Source organism: Ipomoea triloba, chromosome 4 (assembly GCF_003576645.1).
Source record: "Ipomoea triloba cultivar NCNSP0323 chromosome 4, ASM357664v1".
Lineage (NCBI taxonomy): Eukaryota > Viridiplantae > Streptophyta > Magnoliopsida > Solanales > Convolvulaceae > Ipomoea > Ipomoea triloba.
This window is the reverse complement of record NC_044919.1, coordinates 12,841,055-12,862,311: the sequence shown is the minus strand read 5'-3', so window position 1 is coordinate 12,862,311 and position 21,257 is coordinate 12,841,055. Positions and strand designations below refer to the sequence as shown.

Genomic DNA, 21,257 nt, shown 5'->3' with positions numbered 1-21,257 from the left:
TCTATACTTATAATTTTAGAATTATATGTTCACAGTTTTTTAACTTTATGTTCATAATTTTTGAACTCTATATTCACAATTTCATAACTATATATTCAATAGTATAATACAATTTTTGGATTTATATAACAAAATTGTAAATATAAAGTTCAAGAATTATAAATACTGAGTAATGTAATTTTGTATATTTAGATTTAAAATTGTGAACATCTAAGTTCTAATTTATGAACACCTATTGAAGCACAAGGATTAGTATTGCCTCCACTGAGGCTCAAACCTACCACCTCCCGTATAAAGGAAAGGCCGTATAAAGGGAAGGGTTGCTGAACGTAAAGTTTTTAATTTGTAAACAGCATAATTTGCCTCAAACGAAGTACGGAGTAATTAATTAACAATTTATAGCTAGTTAATTAGTTGTTTGAATAGACCAGTCTGGAGTATTTCATTTGATAAAATCTTAGCACAGGCCAAAACCGCCTAGGGAGGAAAAGGGGGAAAACGAATAGGTGTCGTCTCGAACTGGGAAGGGAGCTGAGAGACATCAGAGACGGAAACCCACTACGAGGAGGAGGAGGAGGAATAGGTAAAGAGGTGAGTCTTCTTGTACTATACTAGATTGATATCATTCGCCACATGTATGATTGTTCTAGTAATTGATGTCTGGAATTTGGTTTGATCTCAGTCGTCTATCATCCATAGTATGAATCTCTGTATAACTTGAAAAAAATAAAAATAAAAACTGTATCTTTTGGATTTTGTTATGTTTCTTTTATTAATTAGAATTATGTGCCGTTGATTACCACTGCGGGTGTAGGGTTTAAGGTAGATTGTGTTATTTCGTGTGCCTGGATGAACTTGGATAATTTAGTGAATAATGAATTTGATCGATTTTTGGAGTTGCTGCGGTTTAGATTTTGGTAAATATTTTGTTTGATTCACACATGTTTTGAATTGAGCAGAGTGCTGTCTTGTATATGAGTTTGGGTGAGTTAATTTATTTATCTTCAATCCTAGGATTTGATTTAATCTAAATTTCACCTTGCCTTGGGGATCTCTCTTTTAAGTTTCATCATTTATTCATAGATTTGTTTTAAGAGTTCACTCAAGTACCATAGTCTCTTTTTGGAAAAAGAGCTCATAGAATATGCTGTTTGCTCCAAATGCTCTATTTTTGGAGAGTCTGGTTGTGCTAAGATTTCTATTGTATTTTCTTTTTCTATGATGACTGGTTTATGGGGTGCAAAGTACTGTAACTTTCTACTCATGTTAAGAAATATTGTGTAAATAACTAAATATATCTTACCATCTTTCTTTTTCAAGTTTTGTATTTTCTATCTTCATATGATTTCTGAATCATGCTTATTCATCTCATAAGCAATTCTAGTTGCCATGCAATGTGTTCTACTCAGGCATCTATTCTTGCCTTTATAAAAGCAGGTCATATCCATGGATAAAGGAGGATTCTACAGTTTAGTAGTATGAGATGTGTAAAAAGAATTGTGTAACATAGGTGAATTGAGTTAAACTTGATTCCAAGTTCTAAAATTGTAGTCTGGACTCTGGAACAACTCGTAGGCATCTGTATGTGTGTGTGTCATTAGTGTTTCGTGGAACTTGTATTAGATTTTTCTGGAGTTATGTGTTAACATGTTCCTTGATGTTTCTGAATTGCTAAGTTTGTCTTGCAATTCATATTGCTAATTTGCATAGAAGTTGTTTGTTGTATTGAATTCAATATTTTATCAACTGGTGTAGGGCTGTTGACTACAATTAGAGGTATTGTTGTTACATACCTGATTTAGATGGAGCAGTCTCTGTCATCTCTTGCATTCAAGGGGTCTATTGGTGAAGCAATTACTGAAGCCAAACAGCAGAAGAAACTTTTTGTAGTTTACATCTCAGGTGAGAAAACGAGTTTCTAATTTTCTATATGTGACCTGGATCTACTATGTTCCATGCATGTTGTAAAATATTACATTGGTTCTTTTTGGCAAAGCTTACAATTATGAATTATATTCTTAATCCATAGTCACCTTCAAGCTAATTGTTGATTGGCTTAAATGACCTAAGAATTATTTTACAATTCTTTTCTCTTCACCTTCCTTTTACCTGCCTATTCACCCGGGTGGAAAAAATTGTTTCTCCATTTACTTTGCATCTATATATTGTGTATATATGTTTGTGTATATGTGCTTGTTTATATATTTATATAAATATATTATAGCTGTGCATTGAAGACATTATGTAACTAGCAGGATAAAAAAATTAAAATTTTTATTTCATCATCATGAAAATTTGCATTCCTTACTATCTTTTACTTTCTGCTCTAAATTATAAAGCCATTCTTGCATCCATTTATGCATTATGTTTGTCTTCAATTGTCTATAGTAGTTTTTGAAATTATGATGTGCATCTCATTGTTGAAATTTGAATTCTAAAGGAAAAATCATATGGTTTATTGTTATATAAAGGAAATGAATATTTGAGTGAGAAAAGAGGAGAGAGAAGTGGAAGAACAGAGGGATTCACCCTTTGGGATGGAGTAACACATTTCCAACTCAAGACTTCAATACATATTTCATTACACACTAATAAGAAAGCTACTATGTCTTATAACCAATTTCTATGAACCAATACCGAAATTAAAACATTTTCATGGTGATTGGTGAAGGAACTTTGTCGGTGAAATGCTTTCCCAAAAGCTGCCTAGACACTTTCCCCAAAATGTACTGCAGATAGGCAAACAATTAAAATGCTCTCAATGCCTCTTTTCTTTTTCTTTACCTAACCATGGACTATATCCTTTTTTTCCTCACATATTTCAAATTTGTGTTATAGGTGATAACAAAGAATCTAATCATTTGGAAACCTCTACATGGTTGGACTCACAAGTAAGCTTTTTTCTCTTATCCTAGCTAGCAAGGCAAAAATTTTCAATCACTTATCACTATTTACTTGCTGTGATCAGGTGGCAGGGTCTTTATCTAAGTATTGCATTTTGTTGCACATTGTGGAAGGAAGTAGTGATGCAATGAATTTCTCAGCATTGTGTATCCTTTTTATTCTGTAAATTATGTTCATGGTTTTTTTTTTAAATAATAAATTATCAATAAAAAGTACTTTTGGCTAATCAGATAGTGTGATTTGTAAATCTAGTCCCTTTGTATAATTGTATCATGGTGTTGCAAATGTCATCCTTAATTGTCCTCTAACGTGGTTAATTTGATCCCCTCTAATTGTATCATGGTGTTGCAAATGTCATCCTTAATTGTCCTCTAACGTGGTTAATTTGATCCCCTCTATTAGTTTTGTCGTAAATTTAGCATGTGTTCTGGTCTCTTATGTCAAAATTGAAAGCAGGGGTGATACAAGGAATTGCAACACGTGGAATTTAAGACAGAACTAATGATTGTTTTGTCATGGGTGACCAAATTAGCCACTTAAGAGAGCAATTAAGAAAGCCATTTGCAACTATATAATTGAGGGACTGTATTTACAGATTACCACTATTTTAGGGACTAAAGTGCTTTTTCCATATTTTATTTTATGAAAAGTAATATCCTCTTTTATAGCTGCCTAATTTGTCAGTTCTGTGTGTATTTTTTAATTTAGTCAGAGGGGGATAAAGAGTTTATGCCTGTACTTGGAACTCCAGTGACTGTATTTTATATTTATTCTGGTAATTCTATTGAGAATAAATATAAAATAATACATGTGGAGAAGAAACTAGAAAATTTAGTTGAGGTGGCACCGAAAGCATTCGTGAATCTACTGGTTCCTTCTTTTCAGGAAGCATATAGCCCTAATGTATGAGAATTCCTTCTTTACAAAGATTGATGTACCAAATCTTTTATGCAAAATAGATGACAACCCACATAATTATGGGCTTTTAGTCTTGTAATGATCAGATCATGACACCACATGCCATACTTTTGTGTACAAAAAAGCTTCTACAAAAAGGGTGCGTGGATGGGTGTATAGATATATAATTTACTTATAAAAGAAATCTTACATTAACAAAATTGATTTTATTGTTATTGTCATTTTCATTTTTTGGGATAATGTACATAACTACAAAGTTGTTCCTTGTACTGGTAATTACAAGTCGAATAACACAAATCACAATATTCTTCATATTTAGCATTATTGATTGTAATCCCTTAGAATTAGAGATTGGACATAATTTAGGTAATCCTAGTTAACATAGGAAAAATATATATTGGCCTATAAATACATAAAGGCTGTGTGATAACTCATCCTTTCTGAATCATTGGTTTTCAATCAATTTTCTATTATCATAGAAGGTTGGAGTGGGATGGGTTTTCATGAAAAAGATATTGCTTTCATGTGCATCAAGGTATAGAGCTGTCCTTTCATCAATATTACAGATCCACAGAAAGCTGCCCCATGTATAACTGTTATTGGATACAATGGCATACAACTATGGCAACATGGTGAGTTTTATCTATTTGCTATTATCATTTTGATTTTTTATCTTTAGTTTGAGATGGAACTTTAGGATATGCCCTGGCTGGATATAAAAATATTTTTCATGCAGCACTTAATTCATTTTAATTTTTTTTTTTTAAATGTCTCTCTAGAGGGCTTTGTCGCTGCAGACGTTCTAGCATCCAGCTTAGAAAAGGCATGGCTAAGTCTTCATATTCAGGTAGGGGTTTGTTAGTCCTCTTGCAATCTAATATTAATGTTCATTTTTGTATCTTGATTGGTGGAGGATGTGGTATGGTCTTCTGGACAGTGTGCAAAAGGGTTTTTGAGTCCTCTTGCAGTCTTCACAGTGCATGTTTCTCTTGTTAGTTTGATGAGCTAGTTAAAAAGTTTCCATTTTCCTATTTTGTTTAGTTAATTAACGCAGAGAACGTGGAGTATCAATTTCCATTTAGGCAGTGCAAAATGGTCTGCCAGATTTTAGGTTTGTGGTACTAATGTAGATAGAACTTACCATTCATCAATCCCAAATCCCAAGTACATGTTTCTTTAACCTTGGCTTCTTGTTAGGAATTTCGTGATTATGGGATGCCACTGTATGGTTGAAGAATAAAGACATTGCTAATAATATGCCATATGTCTGCACACTTCTAATCTTCCCTTATGGTTGCAATGCTCCACTTTACAAATACACACTGATGGAGTAAAGAGGCAGCAAAAGGAATTTGAATTAAAAAACAATCAGAATTTGTATTGCAAAGTAGAAAGAACTAGAAGAGTTGCAACTTTCTGCACTCTCCAGCAAGAAATGACTCTTACCCTCAGCTTTATTGTTGATTATTTCTTACAAATCACTGCATATCTCCTTTCTAAGAGAAGGTGTTATTTATAATCAATAAAAATATTAAAAAGGCAAGCATCAATCAAAGATAATCAATCAATCTATAATTCCTTGATTTTAGCTCTGCAAAATCATGCAATTTGGACCCTTTGTATATTTATCACACACACACTATAGCCTATACGCCCTATAGGGTCTTGGAAGATAGTCTTTGGAGGAAATATATACTTAAATATAAATTAAAAAGAAAAAGTTGGTACCAATTGTGTGTACAATGTTGAAAAGATGTTCTGATTATAGTGTATGAAGATCTTGCATTTCCAATCTTTTGTTTATTCTACAGATTTTTGTACAAAGCAATTAAAATTATTATGATTGCAGGAGACACTGTTGACTGCTGCACTTGCCTCTAAGCCTGAATTATCTCCTGGAACTTTGAATTCTGCCTCACCTGAGCAGGGCAGTTCATCGAGGGAAAATGTTCCACCACCACCTTCATCAGACATAGAAGCAGAGGCTGTTGTGCCTGGACCATATATGGACTCTCAGCCCAAAGTGAAGGAAGCAGAGTCTCTTGAGGCTAGACCATCTATGGACTCACAGACCAAAGTGAAGGAAGCAGAGTCTCTTGAGGCTAGACCATCTATGGACTCTCAGACCAAAGTGAAGGTAGAGGTTTTTGTATGTAGGGTTGAGATAAACTTGGCATCTAGTATTCTATCTAGTATGTAGATAAACTAAGGATAGAATTTTGATGATCCCCCAAATTTTATTGTATGACAGGACATGAATTCCATTCCAGTTGACACAGTATCTCATAGTTTAGCTTCTACTGTTCAATCTGGAAGTGGTGAAAGTAACAACTCTGCGGTCCCTGTGATTGCAAAAGTGGAAAAATCATTTGATGCTGCAGAAGGAACTGGCAATTTTAAAGATGGGCACCCTATCTTAATAGAGGGGTCACATTTATCTGACCAACGCCCACCACCAAATAATGAAGTTTCCAATAATGGTGGCAGTAAAGCAACTGAAACTGAAGTGGAGGAAGTTAATGTGTCAGAATCTTCTTCCAGAACATCAACAGACGTTCATTTAAACATCAAACTGCCTGATGGTTCCAGTTTACAGGTGAAGCTGTCAGTGACGGACACTTTGAGAGCAGTCAAAGACCATATTGATAGAAACCAATCCATCGGCTTTTCTTCTTATGATCTTGCAGTTCCTTATCCACGCAAGGTCTTTAGTGATCAAGGTATTAAGTCCTAAGTTACATTAGTAGAAGAATACAGAAGTAAACAAAGTTTTTAAATCTGACTGAATGCACAAGTACACTCTAATATCCACAGGTGTTGATGGTATCAGTTTTCAATCTTAATGAACGCACAAGCTTACTGTGTATTTACTATTGATACTTCAGTATCCAATTTTTGGATAAGGAGTTCTTTTGATACAGAGTCGTAATCTTTATTTTTGTGCCCAATATTTGATATATTAGTATAAGCACTTAAGCCAAAGCCTGATTGTATTGATCATGGGAACAGGAAGCACAGTGCCCAATTTGTTATGACCTGAGTATCAAAGTTAAGAATTGCGCTAATTTCCTGTATTTAATATATGATGTAGATTTGGATAAAACATTATCAGAGTTGAATCTCTTCAATCGACAAGCACTGATTGTGGTTCTTCATCACAAAGGAAGTTCTTCATTGCGTGACCAGAATATTTTGGCCAACAATACTGGTGCCACAAGTGGTAATAGCGAAGGATATTTTTCTCTTGTTAGACGACTCGTCTCTTATGTGAATCCTTTTTCCTATCTTGGTGGGGGTGCTAGCTCATCTGATGCTGTAGAGGATTCTCAAAGCGGCACATTGCAATATGGTAACTTTCCTTCATTGTTTTGATAACTGATACTCAATCCTATGGTTGAAGCTCCTTCAACATTTCTCACATTTCAATTTTTTTCTGTTTGGTGTGACAATCTGTGTATGGCTTTGGTTTCTTTGAACCTATTATCTGCTTAGCTGTAGATGGATATGTTGAAATTATTACAGCTCAAAATGTTAATAGAAATGGTGGCAAATAGAGGAGCTTTTAGATATTTCCTTGGTTGAGAGATTCAGAACTACACTTCCTCTTCATTTGTTGAGAATGGAGGATAGTCAGTATCTCAACACTTGACACTTTGCATTCAAAATGATGAATATAAAATGACCAACCCTGAAGCTCAGACACACATGCACACACAACAATACATACCAAGTTGGATAACCCCAGCTAAGCTGGCTAAGGATACAAACTTGTAACCACAAGGTCACGAGTTTGAATTCTAGCTTTCTTGGTTTGAGCCGGTCAGCTATGAGCAATCTAGGCTGGTTTACCTCCTTGTGGTCCTTTGTCGGCTAGGGTCAAAAGATGGGGTTACCCAGGCACACCCTCGGGTAGTGGCTGCGGGTTTTCCTCGTCACCCAAAACAAAAGCAAAGGTTTCATGTTGGTTGTAGTTTACATGATAACAGGAGAAATCTCCAAGGTACAATTTTATAGTGCCGCTATTGTTTGATCTTTCATTGATGACCATCCTACATTGGATCAGTGTCATTTTCATCTTTTTCTCTAGGAAACAGAGGAACTATTAACGTTTACTCCGATCTTGATAGCGGTCTTTGATTTTGGATTTGGATGTCAGGTTCAAATCCTTCACTCCGGAATAATGTTGCTGGAAATGGTAGACCCTATGGTGTGAATTCATCCAACGATTATTCTCCTGGTACCAGTAGCAGCAATGTTAAGAACAGAAAGCAGCCTTCATCTCGCTTTGGGAGCAATATCCATACGCTGAAACACGATGATGATAGTCAGTTTAGAGATGGGAATGCATTCTGGAATGGAAATTCTACACAGTTTGGTGGTGGTGGTAACAATGACAGTAAATGATGGTATCCATGCATTTTCTCATATGTACATGTGGGTTTTGGCCCCCGAGTATCTGCTATACAGGCCCCCTCTTTGGTTCTTTTCTTCTAATAATAATAAAGTAATTATTGTTAAATAAAGATGATATTTGTGCTGATAGTGCCAGCTTCTTCTGTTCTAATACTCATTTTGGAATCATATAACAATGTAATTATATGTAGAATTTTTTTTCAATAATGGAATCATACAACACTTGAAATTCATTTATTTTTCCCTCTAAACAATTTTATAATTTTGGCATCTCACTAATAACTGAATAATCGTAATTTTTATGCCAATGGAGTCTCACTTCTCATCAATGAGATTTGGCCTTTGGGCCCTTGATTTTTACTTTTATATCAGGTTGGATTTATTGTCAATGAATGTCAAATGTAACTTGGGGAGTGTGGTTGAGCAATTGTTATATATGGATTAGGGTTCATATTGCATTGTGAACTCTGATACAAAAATTTTGTACTTAACAATTTCTGTATATGTAAACAACTAACTTGATGTTTGCTGATACATAATATGATAATTATATGTACAAAAACTGTCAACTATAGGGGTACAGAATGTTACTGTCTACAACTTAGTGAGACTGAAGAGATTAGTTACTATGTTTGAAGGTGAAAATCTTGAGACTGAAGAGATTAGTTACTATGTTTGAAGGTGAAAATCTTGAGTACGGCCAAATGTCATAAATGCTTGCCCTTGTCAATGAATGTCATAAATGCTGCGCTGTTGAACTGTTGATCATAAATACAGTGTTTCTTGCTTACAAAATGTAACTCGTCCCAAAGTCTTCATACCCCAATCTTACATGATGGTGTTTATAAGGAGCTTATTAAATTGAGTGTATCTCTTACACTACGTTTACCTAGGCTCCATCCTAATTGCACAATATATTTATTGAGTTACAAGTTTAGCACATATCATTTTATTTGTTAAGTTTGATCTTTTAATTGTTGAATTAGTAAATTTAATTTTTCGACTAACTAAACATCAAATTTTGTTTGTATCTAGAGTTTTATGATATCATATTTGTAATTTTTAATATATTCTTTATTTTCTCATAATCAAAAACATAAGTCTCAATCTAAGTTATATCCCTGATTTATATTTATTTTTTTTTGTTAATTTTTTTTATACATAATGCTATAAAAGAGCTATACCATACAATTTTTTGGATAAAAGTATTTCTACCGTTATAATTTTTGTCATATTTTTTCATTATTATTACCATGCACATGCATATACAATATTTTTCTTTATTTCTTTAATGACAATAATGTACGTAGACATTATATATTGGAGTAATATAAGAAACTAGTGTTTTACCCGTGCGGTGCACGGAAATTCTTTTTTTATTATGAACTTAAATAAAAAATTTAAAACATACAAATATATTAAAATGTACAATATAATAATATAGTAGATTTTTATATATTTAGTCAAGTATCTATTATCGTAGCATAAAAAATTAAAATTTTGTATGATTAATATAATCTCTATTCATGTAAATATTTATATAAATTTATAGAGAAAAATTTACATAATTAAATTGAATTATTCCTAATCTTATTTCATATATATTATAATTCTAACAATATGAATAATAACTAAGAAAATTATACTTAGAAATTAAAAAAATGTAAATTTTAAATTCTGTATATGTGATTTTAAACTCTAATCAGACACACTTTCTTATATGATTGTGTAATATAGTGTATATACAAATAATATTTATTAATATGTATATATGCAAATTCTATAATATAATTTCTGTAATTATAATTTATATTGATATATTATAATTAAAATAATTAATTATATAAATTAAAAAATAGCATTTTAATTTTGTATGATTAATATAATGCATAAGTATATGTATGTATCTATTTTTAAAAATATAAATATTTATTAATATACATTTTGTTAATTTTATAATTTTATTCTTAATTATATTTTATATTTTATTAATTATAATTAAGAAAATTTCATTTACAAATTAAAAGAATTTAACTTTTAAATTTATATGGATTAATGTAGTCCATAAATATATTACATATTTAGACAAATTTTTAAATATTTTTGAATTTTTAATTAAGAGTATGAGTTTAGACATATTTTAAAATAAATTTTTAATAAGTAACCATTGTAGTAATTAACGTGTATAATTATGCCAGTAATCACAATTCTATTAAAAAATGTGTATATATTTTCATATTGTACAAAATACTATAAATATAATATATGTCTACATAAATGGATAAAAATAGAAATTGATAATTTTTTATTATATAGATATTGATAAATATTATATTTTTTTTCCTTGCATGAAAATACATTCTTATTTTAAAATTTTACATTGATATTTGAGTTTTGTTTCAAAATCTACTTTGTTGTTATTTTAAACTTTGAGTAATACTTGTGTGAGACCGTCTCAGGGGTCTCAATTCGTAAGACGGGTCAGATCTTTGACATCTATAATTAAATATTCAACCTGTCTCATGGATTGATACCATTAGATGGTCAAACACAAATTTTTGCCTTAAACTGTTGTCTGTTATCATAAATAGTAATAGATGTCTGGAAACCACTTAGTTTTGTTTCTAAATATTTTTCAACCCGTAAATGTAGCACAATCAAAATATCTCTAGATCATCATTTAATTAATAGGTCCACAATTGACTTTGTGGTTCAATTCAATATTTGTAGATCTATGATATGTTTTTAACTAATTTATTGAAAATTTATTACTTTTAGTTCTATTGTCTCTTATTATTTTATCATTTTAAATTTATAGATCTCGATATGATGCATCATTCTTAAATATGTGAATTTCAATTAATTTAATAACATTACATTTAAATGTGAGACATTTACCCAATAACATTATATTTTTTTCAAACTCCGCAAATTTAAGTTAATTCAATTAGTTCATTTTTATGTTAGTTTTATTCAGTTATGTTATTAACGTAAATTAATTTATTTTGGGCTCATAATAGTTAAATAATAACTATTATTTTAGATTTGTAAATTTTTATAATTTATGGTATTTTACAAAATTTGTTTACAACATTTGTACTACAAAACATTTAAATAATTAATACAATAATACTTATATTTGTTATTAGTAGAATGCTAAAATCATAATAATGATATATTTTACCTTTCACATTTTTAAACTTTCAAAACCAACATTATTTATGTAGGAAGAAATTTATATATAGTAGTAATAATATTGTAGTTATTTTTAAAAGTTAGATGAAGTAAACAAATTGACACATAATAATTTTTTTTGGGTGAACTTTTGACATGCAACAATGATTCAATATGTATATGTGTATTATAGTTATTATTTTCTCTTTTTAGCAATATATATATATATATATATATATATATATATATATATATATATATATATATTTATATTACTTTAAATTAAAATTATATCTTATTAGAATAAATTAAATTTTACATATCTATTTTGATTTAGAATTTATTTTATTTTAATAGAATATATATATTTTCGTTTTTATAATTTCTATTACCAATAAATTACCATATTATTATTTATGACTTTATGAAGGATAGAGATCTATATATATAGCAATATAATGATGGAACTTAAGTTGACAAATAACAATGAATTTTTTTTTGTTGTTTTATTTTTCACCAAAGTTTACTTTTATGCGAATGAAACGTTTGAAAAAGAATTATTTCAATTGTCGTACGTAATTATGTTGATTTAATATAAGTGTATGTTAATTTAATACATTAAAATAAAAATATCAATATAGGTGTTATTTAAAAAATTTTAATTAGACATTTTTAATGATATATTTTTTATATATTAATTTTATTTGTATATAAAAAAAAAACTGAACTTAAGTTGAAAAATAATATACTAAGTATTAGTTTAGTGTACCTTAAAAGTAGACCATGATTCATGTTATAATAAATATTTAGGTAATCATTACTATAAATTAAATTAACATATATATCATTTTTTTTATTTCTTAGGATGGACGGGAAAACAACACTTCTGTTTTAATATATATTATTATGTAAATTTATGTTAAATTTAATTATATATTGCAATAGTATTGTAAAAAATCAATCTACAACATTTTAAAAATGAACCAATATTATACTGAAAATGAATATAATATAGTGATTTAATATAATTGTATGTTAATTAATACATTAAAATAAAATATCAATATAGGTGTTATTTAAAAGTTTTTAATTAGAACTTTTTAATGATATAATTTTATATATTAATTTTATTTTTTATATAAAAAAATTGAACTTAAGTTGAAAAGAATATATATTTGTTTAATAATTATTACTTTCCGTGTGACTATTTTTGTTAATATATGTATATAAATAATTTTGTTAAGTATAGTAATATTATGTTGACTGATTTCAAATTTTTAAACAAATAAATTAATAAATATATAAATATATATAACCTACAAACACGCAACCGTATACTTGAATAGCATTTAATTACATACATTAACATAATATAGTAATTTTTTTTAGAATACAATAATATACATCATATAGTAATTTGATTGTTGGAATTTTTATTTTTTGAATATTATCATGAGAGGAATTTAATTACGTACATTAACATAATATAGTAATATATTTTTTGGAATACTATAATATGCATCACATAGTAATTTGATTGTTGGAATTTTATTTTTTATTGTTGGATTTTTTTTTTAATATCATCATGAGATAATTTAATTATAATATACATCATATAGTAATTTGATTGTTGAAATTTTTTTTAAAAAAATATCATAATAAGAGGAATTTAGTTACGTACATTAACATAATATAGTAATATTTTTTAGAATATTATAATATACATCATATAGTATAAAATATTTCATACCGTTTATTTCAGCACCATTTTCAATATAAATAAAATATAATTAAAGTAATTAAAATACTAAATAGTAAAATGATAGCATTCAAATTACTTTAATTATATTCAAAAATTACCGGCAGTGCACATAATTAAGTAGTTTAATTATATAGATTATAGTAATTTGAATGCTATGGGGTGCACGAAATTAACTACTTTAATTATATTAATTAATTATAGTTCAATTTGAATGCTATCATTTTTTGGAATATTTTGTCAATTTTAGCCATAAATAAGGAATGATAAGGAAGGCTAGAATTTCTGATAAGGAATTATTATATAATATTATGTTGACCGATTTCAAAATTTTTGGACTAAAATGAGCGGGAAAGCTAGCACTTCTGTTTTAATATATATATAGATAAGTTTGATTTCATTTAGATTTTAATTAAATGTTACCATAACTATATTTAAGAATTTATCATATCTAAAATTCTTACTTTAATAATATTAAGGAAAAATGACATCTTTAGTCCCTAAGTTATAGGGGTAGTGCCGACCCAGTCCCTGAGTTATGGCCGTATCCGAGTTTAGTCCCTCAGCTATTCGCGAGGTGGCGAGTTTAGTCCCAGACCGTTAAATTTGGCGAAAAAAATAAAAATATATAAATTTTGAGGGGTAAAATAGGACATTCACATTTTATTCTTCTTCTTATATCAAAACCACTTTTACAACATTAATTTTCACTTCTTAGCCTAATTATTTTCAAGATTCTTCAATTTTAAAAGCATTTCAATAACTTTCAAATGACTTTAGGAACCTGACTCTCGTATAACAAACTTAAGATTTAGCATAAACAAAGAAACACTTGCGCGAAGGGGGTGGGTCATGGAGAAAGACCAACTTCCTTCTAGTCTGATAGGTCGCTTTCTCTTGCGCATTAATGAATGGATTGAGGAATTTCGTATGAAAGGTTTATGGTCTATCTGAGGCTATCTATCTAGTACGATCGATCATTATCTTCACGCGTGTGAAACACACTATCCTAACAATTTTCGATTTTTTTTTTACTAAGCAATAAATGTAATCAAACTAGAACTTTTGAGATACAAAATGATGTCAAATTTCTCAGGTTGCTTTTATAAGAAATTCACCAACGAAATAACTTAAATTTTTTTTGACAATAAATAACTTGAGATTTTTAGTATGTAAAAATTCTTTTGTATGTAGTAGTTTAGTCCACTGTTACAAAAATCCCCGCCTAGGCGCTCCTAGATCGAGGCGAATTGCTCCCTAGGCGTTTGCCTAGGTGGCGGGCCGCCAAGGAGGCCACCTAGCGCCTAACTCGGCCGACTAGGCCGAATTTGGCCGAGTTAACTCGCCCAACTCGGCAGAATTAGCCGCGTTAACTCGAGCGAGTCGGCCTTGTTAATTTTATTATTATATTTATATATATTTAAATTTATTTATTGTTAATATATGACATACACCCACACACATAATTAATTTTTTTTGTTTTTATAGGTCACCGCCTAGACCGCTTAGGCGCTAGACGCTAGTCAGGCGGTAGACGCTAACCTAGCGCTTACTGCAACCATGGTTTAGTCAAATATTCTTTTGGTGAATTTCTCATAAAAGCAACCTGAGAAATTTGACATCATTTTGTACCTCAAAAGTTTTAATTTGATTACATTTGTTGCTTAGGAAAAAAAAATCAAAACTTGTTAGGATAGTGTGTTTTACACACCTAAATACAATGATCATGTGTTTCTTTGTTTGTGCTAAGTCTTAAGTCTGTTATACGAGAGTCAGGTTCCTAACAAGTCATACGAAAGTTATTAAATTGTTTTTAAAATTGAAGAATCTTGAAAATATGATGCTAAGAAGTGAAAAATAATATTGTAAAAGTAGTTTTGATATAAGAAGAAAAATAAAATGTGAATTTCCTATTTTATCCCTCGAATTTTAATTTTTTTTTAGTTTTTTCGTCAAATTTAACGACCAGGAACTAAACTCGCCACTTCGCGAATAAGTGAGGGGCTAAATTCGAATACGGTCATAACTCAGGGACTGAGTCGGCACTATCTCATAACTCAGGGACTAAAGATACCATTTTCCCTAATATTAATCATACTATAATTATTACTCAAATTATCAACTATACTTTTAATATAATATGAATTCTAGAAATATGAATTTAAAACCAAAATTATATACTATTATTTTTAAAAAATATTGTAATATAATTAAGATTTTAACATTGAGTATTAATATTTGACATATATTTTTGCGCATCGCATATAAAATAGGTGTAGTATTTTATATACACAGAACTTAACATCTCAGATAATTGATAAACTAAATTTATAAATTGAAAGAGATGAACTTCTCCCAAAAGGTTGAATCTCTATCTCCCCGGCCCAACAAAGCATCAGGGAGGATGTAAATCATGGTAGCTCAACTGAACACGAAGGCTAGACCTTTGCTCACTGCGCACAAAAGGTCCACTCACTTTGAGTGTATATTATCTAATGAAACTGTAGTTATATCGAAATGATACTATGATTGTGTTGTAAGGAAACTGCAATGTATATAAAATGAAACTGAAAAACAGTTTCACATATTTAGGTGTATATTGTCTAATGAAATTGTAGTTGAATTAAAATTATAATTTAATAGTGTTGTAATCAAACTACAATGTATACAAAATGAAATTCAATAACATGTCTCACTATAATAAGACTATTGTATGTATAATGTTGAATGAAACTATAGTTGGAACAAAATGAAACTCTAGTTGTGCTGAAATAAAACTTGTATATAAAATGGAACTGAATATGTTATACAAGTGGAGCTATCTATGCGGAACGGTGCAAAACGGGTGCGATTTCTTTTCATTAAAAGAAATAGCACCGTTTTGGATCATAGTCCGCAACGCTCTGTGGACCATAGTCCATGGTATAATTTGTTGTTCGTACTTCCCCCTTACTGCGAAATTCAACTCAACATATTTATAACTTTTAGGAAAAAATGTTAAATAGGCCCTTCAACTTTACACCAAAAGTCAATTAGACACCTAAACTTTTAAAAAGTGCAATTGGGACCCTCAAACATGTTAATTTTTATCAAATAAATCAAATTTACTAATAACCAACACGTTACTGATAAAATTACACCGTTGACTATCATTTTACTGTTGACCGGCATTGTCCAAAAGAAATTTTACTCTGAAAACATTGACCATCAACCAAATGGTCGCCTTCTCCAGCGAAGAGGACCAGTAAAGGTCGCCTTATCTTGGAGAAGGCGACCAATCCGACCATTTCCAGAAAAGGAAACTTAAAATTATTGTGGCCGGAGATTCGTCAAATTTTTCATCAAAATGAGAAAGACTGTCTATAACACGTTTGTTACCGGTTGATAGATTCAATTGTACAAAAATAACATGTTTGAAAGTTTAATTGCACTTTTTTAAAATTCAAGTGTCTAATTGACTTTTGATATAAAGTTTAAAGTTCTATTCGATCATTTTCCCTAACTTTTTATAATATCTAGTTTAAGTTAATTTTATATAATTCAATTTTTTATAATGTTTAATTTAATGTTAGTATATAAAATTTATATATTTACAAACTACGTCAAAAAATATTAAATACAAAAAGTTAAATTTAAAAAATAAACTAAAGAAAATAACATTTTTTTTAAAAGAATAATTGTTTGATCGATGAATAATAGACATGAAACTAAAATAGAGAGTACTAAATAATGCAGCAACATTTGAGTCTTCACAATTGATAGATATATGTGTAAGAGTTCACATTACATAAAATATGCCAAACCTCATTACTACACCATGCACAAATACACATTATGAACACCAAATGAATCCCAAAAATCTATAGAACACATCACAAGAACAGCAACATCAATACATGTAATATGATCCCCACTATAATATTTAGAGCTCCATTCATGAGTTTAGAGAGCAGGAGCAAAATCGAAAGGCGGAGGTGAAATCTTACTTGCTCCTCTTATTGCACGCTTTGTTCTTGTAAATGTTGACCGGGGGAAATGAATCTAATATGGTGCAGACCTCAAGAGGAAGAGGAAGAAGTCGAGGATGGGTTGAAGGGTTTTTGTTCTGCACAGGTCAGAACATCGTGGGGCCCAGCTTCCTCGCGGCCAACACCAAGTAAGTCGAGGTAGTACTGGTAATGGGAGATGATGTTGTTCATGGAGTCCACGTCGCCTTGACCGCACACGAGATCACCGTAGAGTATGTTCATGGTGGTACCGAAGCCGGGAACTCTATGTTCTAGAGTGTCGTTCTTGGTGGGCTTCCAATTACCGACGAAAGCATCGTGAGCCGAAGGCTGCCCCTTCTTCATCGGGGTCATCCACCGCCACATTGCAGCCTGGAAAGCAATGGTGGCATTTTGTTCGACGTATTCGGGGTGGTTCAAGAGATCGACCTTGAGGCCTTCACCTGCAGCTCCATAATTGAAGTTCCTGAGCAAAGCAAGAAAGCAATATCGCTCAGAATTGTATTTATCTAAACTTCCAAAAATAAACCGAGCATAAAAATGGGTAAAGTTTTTTAGTTTTCCATTGCGAACGGAAATACAGAATGAACTAGATGTAACTAAGTGAGGTTAGCAAATTTCATACTTCGAAGCATGGTGCATTCTTTTGTTTATTTTCAAAAAATAATTTATAAAGGAGTAGGCTCAAAGCGAGAAACAATGAAAACATCTCATAAATAAGATATAGAGTTAATACCAGCTGGGGTCTTGAGAGTATAGTGGCACCACCACATTTAGTGATAAACTTTCAATATAAGCACTCGTGGTCCTTCAATATTCAAATTAACCACCTATGGTCCTTCAACTTTCAAATTTTTAACCATCCCTGGTCCTAACTTTGCCCTTCCTTAACTAACGGAAGGACAACAGGCGGTTAAATTTGAAAGCTGAAGGACCACATGTGTTTAAATTGAAAGTTTAGGACTAAACGTTACACGGAGGACCCCAACTAGTATTAACTCATAAGACATAATTGTAGTAGTCAGAAGTATAGGACATAGCCCGACTAGGCGACTACAAATAAATCAAGTGAGCCTACGAGTCTAAGAACTTGATTACAGAGATAACAAAGAAAAGTTGATAAGTAACCACAAAATATACCAGTAGAGGGGCAAGGCACCGCGACCATAATACTGAGCTCCCGGGGCACAAGGGTAGGTCAGCTTGTAGAAATCATCACAGTAGTCTTGGCTAGGACTCATCTCCTTGTTATAACACAGACCCCAAGCCAACGGTCCACCAGTAGCCACACCATAACCACCTTCAAAGTAAGCAAAACACTTCAAAAAGGCAGCAAATATACACACATCAAAGCATTCAAACACCTCGATAGCCATTACAGAGACTCAAAAACTACAAGAAGTTTTTGCCCCACAAGACTATTCAGGACTCATAAGTCCAAATTACATTGATATCCAAAACTATCTAACACCCACAATCTTTAATTGTTAGATCCACCTAATAAGAGTATACCAACTGCATAAAGTCAAGTTACCCCAATATATCAAGGGAAAAGAAAAAAAACAAATTAAGTGAAAACTTTGTCGGTGGCCTACAAGTTTCCCTGCCTTGTGACCCTAACCGACAAAGGACCACAAGGAGTTAAACCAGCTTAAGTTACCCATAGCTGATCGACTCAAACCAAGAAGGCCAATTGGCCTCTCCTATTGGTAGTCAAACTTGTTGTGCAATATACTTAGATCTAGCTATTGCAAAAGGCCCAAAACTATAAACAATTTCCTTGATCACAACAATATGAATCCAATATGGCTCTCATAGACACCAAAGAATTGAATCAAACAATTCCAATCTCAATTCTTGTTTGAAGTTCACCATACTCTCAATAATCACAGAACTAAACAAAATTATACTAATGTATTTTAAAAAAAAAAATAGAAGAGAAGAGTATGCACCGACATGAAGTTTTGCTGCCGACATGGCCAAGGAAAGCGGAGAGCTCCTTCATCTGCATCTTCTTGCCGCCGGTGGTGGCGAATCCTAGTGGCTGGAAGTCGGCGGAGGCGAGGATAAACGAGCGGTAATCCCAGAACCCAACGGCGTGAGCGATGGGGGAATTCCTCTTGGCGAACAGATTCTCAAACTGGTAGGTATCGAAAATGTCGGTAATGGTCAAATTACAGCAGAACTTGGAGAGCTTATTACACTCCCACCCTTTGGCACACATCTTCGTACCCTTCACCTTCTTCACCACTGTCGGCGGCGTCTTCGACACCTCTCCGTCTCCATTCACCGCCACAGCAGCCGTCACCACCATTACCATCATCAATGCCACAAATTTCAAAGAACCCTCCATTTCTTTTTCTCTTCTCTTCAATTTCCCTTGTTCCCTGCAAATGAGATGAAAAACCCGGTGATTATTTAAGGAGAATGAAAGGAAAGTGAAGTGAAAAGAAAGCGTACTGAATGATTTGAGATCTGGGTCAAGAAGATGAATTGTGCGGGGTTTTTCCTACCTTTTTTTGGGTGATTAGAGGAAATTGCAGGGGGTGTTAGATGAAGAATCTCTATCAGGGGAAGGATGGACGGCAGAGATGAGATCTGGTTGATAGAAGAACCAGGCTGGATTTGTAATGAAGCAATGACGATGGTGAGGGCTGACCCACCTTGTCAATGCCACTCCACCGACAGCCTCATACCTGTTACAGTACAAGTGTTTATTTGACTTTAATCATAAACCTTGTATATTAGGTTCAACATTTACTCAATACTCCTCATATTTCATTTTTATGCTTTGGAATGTTTGATAATTATTTGATAAATTTGATTATATTATATGTTTTGATGCCAAAGACCTTGTGGCCTAGTGACACTTGGTGTCCCGGTTTACACTCTTACATGGATGATGGATGATGGATGATAGGAGTGGATTCGAGCTTCAGTGGAGGCAATTGTTTTGATCAGTTACTAGTATTTACGATTTGAAAAATATATATTTGATTAATTAGTTATTTGGTAATATATAAAATGACTTATCATTTATGGTTTTATATATTTATTTAACAATCGTTAAATTATTTTTAACTTTACTCAACAAATTGGTCAAATCAACAAAAAAAAAAAAAAAGAAGTTTGATCAACCATTTTTTAAACACCTCATTTGTTTGATCAACCAACAGTACTACTCATGAGTTTTAATGGAACTGTATTATTAGGGAAAGGAAAACCTTAAACCTTTAATTAAGTTCGAACAACCAAGGGATATTAATTTTAAAATATATTAATTCTTTTTATTTATTTTTAAATATTTTCAATTTTGAAATATATATATAACACAAGTATGTGTTGTAATTTAATGCAATATAGTAATATGCATTAATTAAGAGTTAATTCCATTTTTTGTCCTAGATTTATAGGTAACAGTCCACTTTTAGTATTTTTTTTCAAAACATCCTATTTTGGTCCTATTATTATTATTATTATTATTATTATTGTGGCACGACCATTTTTGGTCCTCTATCAACAAAATAGCTTAAATATCGTTAAATATAAAGACATTTCGGTCTTCAATTATGAATTTTTTCAAAAAGATAAACATAAAAAATATAAAGAGTCAGCGTACTTTGTATTAAAAAGATCAAAATGTCCTTGTATTTAACGGTATTTCAACGATTTTGTTGATGGAGGACCAAAAATGGTCATGCCACAATAATACTAGAACTAAAAGGGAGTGTTTTGATAAAAAAGGGACTAAAAGTGGACAGTCACCTATAAATCTAAGACCAAAAACGGAATTAACTCATTAATTAATATTACCCCCCCCCCCTCACACACACACACATATATATACTAGTCAGGACACGGGCCTTGCACGAAACTCCATGCCCAATGATTAATTAATGTGTTCTAATTTTTAAATTATAATTATAAAAATATTAATAATTGTTATATGAGAAGTTAGATGTATACATACATACATTAGATAGATAGCAACATGATACAATTACAATTCCAAACATTATCATGATAAATTAAACATTAATAGTACATCATTAATAACAAAATATTGTCGAAATGGGTTGGCG

The 21,257-nt window shown here is 31.3% G+C and overlaps 2 protein-coding genes across 4 annotated transcripts; one reads left to right on the top strand and one right to left on the bottom strand.

The window, feature by feature from the left end:
* The first annotated feature begins 430 nt into the window (after positions 1-430).
* On the top strand, positions 431-8,468 carry LOC116016663 (plant UBX domain-containing protein 11). Of its 2 annotated transcripts, none has more exons than XM_031257022.1 (10): positions 431-591; positions 1,756-1,902; positions 2,839-2,891; positions 2,969-3,050; positions 4,389-4,454; positions 4,602-4,669; positions 5,672-5,959; positions 6,074-6,542; positions 6,914-7,171; positions 7,979-8,468. In XM_031257022.1, exons 2-10 carry the CDS (start codon positions 1,803-1,805, stop codon positions 8,224-8,226), a joined length of 1,632 nt encoding a protein of 543 aa, XP_031112882.1. In that variant the 5' UTR covers positions 431-591; positions 1,756-1,802; the 3' UTR covers positions 8,227-8,468. The 2 variants fall into 2 exon arrangements, with proteins under 2 accessions (XP_031112882.1, XP_031112883.1); XM_031257023.1 differs by having other exon boundaries at positions 434-583.
* An 8,427-nt stretch (positions 8,469-16,895) lies between these two features.
* LOC116016740 (chitinase-like protein 1) lies at positions 16,896-19,840 on the bottom strand. Of its 2 annotated transcripts, none has more exons than XM_031257121.1 (4): positions 19,689-19,840; positions 19,132-19,562; positions 18,316-18,475; positions 16,896-17,641 (listed from the first exon to the last, which is right to left on the bottom strand). In XM_031257121.1, the coding sequence occupies exons 2-4, from the start codon at positions 19,526-19,528 to the stop codon at positions 17,227-17,229; spliced, it is 972 nt and encodes a 323-aa protein (XP_031112981.1). In that variant the 5' UTR covers positions 19,529-19,562; positions 19,689-19,840; the 3' UTR covers positions 16,896-17,226. The 2 variants fall into 2 exon arrangements, with proteins under 2 accessions (XP_031112981.1, XP_031112982.1); XM_031257122.1 differs by having other exon boundaries at positions 19,636-19,738.
* Positions 19,841-21,257: the final 1,417 nt, after the last annotated feature.

What these genes read in the sequence shown, in the direction of transcription:
- LOC116016740 (XM_031257121.1), bottom strand. Translation starts at nt 19,528, where the DNA reads ATGGAGGGTTCTTTGAAATTTGTGGCATTGATGATGGTAATGGTGGTG. An exon ending in TGTCGGCAGCAAAACTTCAT is followed by an intron (nt 18,476 to 19,131) that starts GTCGGTGCATAC and finishes CTTACTTTGAAG; the next exon opens with GTGGTTATGGTGTGGCTACT. An exon ending in GGTGCCTTGCCCCTCTACTG is followed by an intron (nt 17,642 to 18,315) that starts GTATATTTTGTG and finishes TGCTTTGCTCAG; the next exon opens with GAACTTCAATTATGGAGCTG.
- LOC116016663 (XM_031257022.1), top strand. Translation starts at nt 1,803, where the DNA reads ATGGAGCAGTCTCTGTCATCTCTTGCATTCAAGGGGTCTATTGGTGAA. An exon ending in TTTTGTAGTTTACATCTCAG is followed by an intron (nt 1,903 to 2,838) that starts GTGAGAAAACGA and finishes TTTGTGTTATAG; the next exon opens with GTGATAACAAAGAATCTAAT. An exon ending in ACTCTCAGACCAAAGTGAAG is followed by an intron (nt 5,960 to 6,073) that starts GTAGAGGTTTTT and finishes ATTGTATGACAG; the next exon opens with GACATGAATTCCATTCCAGT.